The following is a 6,028-nucleotide window of genomic DNA, read 5'->3' on the forward strand; positions in this document are numbered from 1 at the left end:
GATAGTAAAGAATGTTGGTGAGCCTGAAAAGGCGCGCTGGTCGTTAACGAGAGCAGAATTTCTGATTTGTGCTCCTTTTTTGTCTAGAACGTCATATTTATTACAATAGACAAGTGGGAGACAAAAAGGCGACGCTAATGCGGACAAAGGGTCAAGCGCCCTCGGTGGCATTTTCTGCCCTCCCTCGATTGCCTCACTTCACTTTATATACTTTCCTTACTAGATACCTTATGAAGGAAATTGTGCTTAACAGGTTAGACCTTCATTAATGTATTTCTACGTACGTAGATAGGCATCTCAAAAGATAAGAACACAATATTATATCGATTATTTACACACTGTTCTATTAACATAGTACCGTATTATAAATTTCATCCGTAAATTTTCCTAACATGTGGATCCATATTCTAAATCGTAACCAAAAATCTTGCATGTGATGTCCTCTTCTGTCATGAGCGACACTCGGACAAGAGAACGCACGGATATTACGGTGCGATCAGTCCACAAAAAAATCAAGTTCACTGTAAATAACTCGTATAATGTAAAAAAAAAAAATAACTTTTCCATATACCGGTACTGTACTGCATTGGATCAAAAGATCCAATATATTTCAATCTAAAAATTTCTTGTAGGCCTTATATCTGGAGAACTACATACAGTGTACTCGTGCTTATTCCGTAGAAAATAAAAAAGAAACCTCGATTTAACGGGATGATCTACCTTTTCTCGGCACAAAAATGTTTATATTGGACCTTATGGGGAGAACATGGCTACCAAATTTCCTTAGTTTCTAAGGAACTAGGTATCTCTAATGGGAAAGAAAAATTTTGCAGCATTCTACAGAAGTTTATTAACGGGTTGAAATACTTAAATTATATATTTGTCTCCTAGTTTAGCAGAAATAAATTATTAAAAAATAAATAAATTAGTTTCTTTTTATACAAATTATAATATGTCTAACTTTGGAACCAATTATGGTAGAAAGATCAACATTTTTCGGTTTATTCCCTGAGAAGAAACGACTCTACTAGTTTTAATCACAACCATATCTGATACGCCAATTAAAAAATAGTATTTTAATATAAGTATTAAAGTCCACCTGTCAAGAAGTTTGACGAGGGTAAGGCATCCGCGCCCACCCTTTTCTTCTGTCTTCGTCCCGAGAGATATGAAGGGACCGTTTTCACAGCAGGTGTCAATGCGAATGTAAACATCCTGTCCTCACGTTCAATAGCCCAAGTTCGGCCACTTTCTCTCTCTTTTTTTTTCTCTTTCTCTTCCGAGGAGGTGTTTCTACCCTGTAAGAAAATTATAGATATGTAGAGAAAATGGTGATAAATTATTTCTGATAGCCAGATGATAGACAAGCATTCTAAAATGCCTTCGAATTCCAAAAATGTATCGACCATAACTTTACCATCTGGTTATTTTCAGGAGGCAAAAGTTATATTATTATTATTATCATTATTAATATTATTATTATTATTATTATTATTATTATTATTATTATTATTATTATTATTATTATTATTATTATAATATTACGCAACGAGCCTAAACTTTAAATGCTTTGAAAGTTTGTTCTTTTTGGCGTATCCTGCTTCTTGTTTCAAGTCCCTAGGACAGTGATGATTTCAGGGGTGATTCTGGGGGGAATTCTCCCAAGAGCTACGAAATTCACCCTCGGGTGCTTGAGATCTTCGCAGAAATTTCTGTGGAGCACGCAATTTTTAGTCGCTTTCATCCTGTGCGTGGTGCCTCCGGAGGAAATGATCTGAAATTAACACTGCTATAGGATAATTGGAGATTGGCTTACAGTGCTTAGTGTTAGCGAAGTAAGCACGAGAAACCAGAAATATCACAAAAATAGGGCGGCGGCCATATTGGAAAATGACGGCTACCAAGAAAACACCTCAAATTTGAAATATATTCCCAAGACATTATTTTTAAAAAAAAACTTAGGGGACATTTTTTTACGGACACCTATATATGGGGGCCAGGACTTTACATTGTCGGAATCCTGTGGGGGCACCCCTCTGCCCCCTACCCTTCACCACTACTGTATGCTATAATATTTGTCCGGAAGGAAAAAAAATCCCAAAATAACAGCGTTTTCTGATATATACTGTTCTTCCCGCGCACTCTAGAATGCATCTTGGGGAAAAAAGGATACTTCACACCACATCGTCCAGTCTCTTAGTATGGAACCATTGAGGGAGACAAACTCTATAAAGCTAACAGTATTTGGCAGCTGACAGGTAATCTCAGAAACTGGTCGAGAACCTGTTTCATTCAGACATCCACCCCTCCATTTCACCAACCCCCGCCCTTTCCGCGGCCAAGCTTAGAGTGGGGCGTGACTTACCCTTGTCAAACTTTGACAGGTGGACTTTAATACTTATATTAAAATACTATTTTTTAATTGGCGTATCAGATATGGTTGTGATTAAAACTATTAGAATCGTTTCTTCTCAAGGAATAAAACAAAAAAAGTTGATCTTTCTACCATAATTGGTTCCAAAGTTAGACATACTATAATTTGTATAAAAAACTAATTTATTTATTTTTTTAATAATTTATTTCTGCTAAACTAGCAGACAAATATACAATTTAAGTATTTCAATCCGTTAATAAACTTCTGTAGAATGCTGCAAAATTTTTCTTTCCCATTAGAGATACCTAGTTCCTTAGAAACTAAGGAAATTCGGTAGCCATATTCTCCCCATAAGATCCAATATAAACATTTTTGTGCCGAGAAAAGGTAGATCATCCCGTTAAGGGCCACTCAAAAATTTTGTGACCCTGATCCAAAAACTAATTATTTTTTGGCTAAAAAAATTTCTTGTAGGTCTTATATGTGGAGAACTACATATAGTGTAACTAAACCGAAACTATCACTTAACTAAGTATGATGTGCTTATTCCGTAGAAAATGCAAGAACTGGATTTAGGGACCGTTCAAAAATTTTGTGGACCTTGATCCAAAAATTAATTATTGGCAATGATGGCAATCTTTTGATAATTTTTTTTAGTTTCTTAAAATTTGTGTTCCATATAACTTTTCTATAAAGCGTACCGTACAAACTTGATATCTCTTCTTCTTACACCTTTCGTAATATGTCTTGATTTCCTTGTGTTTTGTACACACCTTTTAAAGGAGCTCTTAGCCTCTATCCCTTTCTCTATATTTTGTACGGATCTAATTTAGTCCTTTCATTTGATATTCATTTACTAAAATATAAACATATACAAATCTCATTTTGCCTAAATCCTGTGTACAAATACATTAATGTATTTAAAACAGTCTTGAAAGAGATTATTTCATTTTCTTGCTTTCCTTAATGATGGAATCTTTCTGGCACTTCGTGAAATTTTGTTGCGCGCCTTTTGAGAAGCGCAATATTAGATCATTGATTGGGTTTCTTGTTAGGAATGATTTCTAATATGTCTTTAAATAATGAATTTTATTTTAAAAATAAATTTTATTATAAATAATCAAATCTAAATCACTGCATTTAAGAAAAGAATAAAAATTATTTATTGCGTAGAGTATATCATAGAATATATATAATCTTTCTTTCGATAGACAAATAAATGTACTGGCCTCTCTTTGGTAGTTATTACTTTAGTTAAAAAAGTATATAATTTGATATTTCTAACCAAATAATAATTTTATATTTTGTTTTGGTGATGTTCGTATTAATCCCATCTAACGTATATATTGTATCATGTGAACGTTAAATTGCTTCTTTTATCAGGGAATGAACACAAGCGGACCAATTAAAATACTATAACATCATAAACTAAACCAAGTGTCAGTGCGATGTGATTTCAATGTTGTTGTTTTTTTTTTCCACAGTTTTAACTTAAATTCACTATCCACTTGACAATATTAGCTTGATATATTCGACCATTCTTCTCAGCAATGATACAACACACAATGGTAGAAATGGTTCTTGCCTTACCTTGTGCAGAGTACTGTAATGCATGTTTTAAATAAGATTTGACATACCAGCAGAATTTAGACCAGAAAACTTTCTCTATTCACTAAAGTCATTAAAGGTAAAGAAAGCCTCCAAATTTTAATTAATATAACTCTATCAAAAGGTTTATTGCATCTGTTGGACTATATCGTAGTATTTATTAATTTCTCTGATTGGCAAATCTTTAGTTTAGGCAAGGCAGTGACAGGAACTGATTGCATTAAGTACAAGGGCAATATTGTAGTAAATTAAAGAACCCTTTTTACTGCCTTTTTAAGGTCGTACATAGTCTATGAATAATCCCTAGCAACAGAAAGGAACCAATGAGACCTGTGATTAATACTAACAGTGACGGGATATCACTGCCTTGCCCAAAGTAAAGAGTTACCCTCTGATTTTATCTGCAAGCTCACCACTAGCGTGTTCCGACATTTTCAATAGCTTTTCATGCAGCTCTTTACCAAGTAATTTTATGATACTGGGCAACACTCGTAGATCCTGTGCACTCTCCAACATGCGATTAATAATGTACAACGTTTCTTGGGTAAGATCTGAATTTTTAGTCTTTACAAATTTTGTAATAGAGCTCAAAATATTCGAGCTGGATCCTTCTGCAAAATAATCGACAATTTCATACACCATAGTTGTGCGTCCACATTCAATTATTGTCATCACAATACGTACAAGTGATCTGTTGACACGTTTACTTATCTTCAGGGACACAATACTATCTATTCGAGGTAATATTTTATGATTCAGGAGTTCTTGCATAATAGATAGACTGGATGAAATCAAATTATGGAGCACTTCTACTGTTAGCGTTATAACCTTTCCGTCGCAAAGAGAAATCAAAGGGATTAGATACGTAAGTAAATTATATCTATGAACTAAGAGTTTCTGCTGATCTTTATCGCCAGTGACTAAATTGTTAAATAAGTATAAAGCGCTTTTTAAAACAGGCAAATATTGACTCCGTAAAAGCCAAAGTAGCTTAGACATGGTACCGGAATCTATAATAATTTGGATCTTGATTCTTCGCATTTCTTGATCTGTATGGTTTAGCAAATGTGAAAAGAGAAAACAGGTTGCCTCCAAAACATCGTAGTCTTCAATGTTTAACAACTGCAAAATCAAAGGAAGAAATTTCTTCAGTACTTCTACTGCAGGTGATGATGCACCTTTATGCTGACAAAGACGTTTAAGCCTTTTAACTACAACTTTCATGATAATCTTAGAAGTAGGTGCTGGAGTTCTTCCCTGGAGGATTCTAATTATAAGTCTTGTCGCTCCAATTTGAACAGTAATGTCACGGCTGGACATGTTTCTGACCAGTTTCTCAATATATTTCTTTCCGTTACTGGATGTGGGAAGCTCCATTATTAACGTATGTGTGTTCAGATAATACAAAACCAATTTCTACAATAATGATTACCACACAAAAGCAAACAAATACAAACCGAATTGTTGTTTCAAACCAATAATTGAGTAAATTGTTGTGGAAATATTTTTACACCCGAAAAAATTATACCGTTGAAACAGATCGTTAAACTTAATTTGAATTTTAAAAGTTTAAAATATTATATCTTTAATAACGGCACTAAGCAACTTTTATATTTCTTTGACTAAGTTTTTATCTTTTAATGTATACTCAAATATTAATCAATTTAATTTTCAAATAATACCTTACTAATTTAATTTTCAAATACAAGGTAGCGCAGATAAAATTAACCCGTATAAGAATAAAGAAAATGCAGTGAAATTACAGAAATAGAGAGCTTAAATGAACTTACTATTTATTTACAATGAAAAATAGAGAGAAAAATACATTTAAAGAATATGTTGAAAGTTATCCCCTCCGACATCAATACACAGCTCTGCACGTGTAAGCATATTCAGATACACTTGGCGTAAAGCTCGGATGTCGACGGCGGCAATTTCATGGCTAATAATGTCTTTCAGTTCCTGTATTGTGTGTGGGTTAGTTTCAAAGCCCTTGCTCTTCATGTGTCCTCACAGGATGATATCAGACGTTGTTAGATCCGGCAA

General features: G+C 33.8%; 1 protein-coding gene across 1 annotated transcript; it reads right to left on the reverse strand.

Moving 5' to 3' along the window:
• Positions 1 to 4,366: 4,366 nt before the first annotated feature.
• LOC145681171 (uncharacterized) lies at positions 4,367 to 5,359 on the reverse strand. Its single transcript, XM_081752637.1, has one exon. It carries the CDS (start codon positions 5,357 to 5,359, stop codon positions 4,367 to 4,369), a length of 993 nt encoding a protein of 330 aa, XP_081608763.1.
• Positions 5,360 to 6,028: the final 669 nt, after the last annotated feature.

Source organism: Thermobia domestica, chromosome 1, assembly GCF_964235325.1.
Source record: "Thermobia domestica chromosome 1, izTheDome1.hap1.1, whole genome shotgun sequence".
Taxonomy (NCBI): domain Eukaryota; kingdom Metazoa; phylum Arthropoda; class Insecta; order Zygentoma; family Lepismatidae; genus Thermobia; species Thermobia domestica.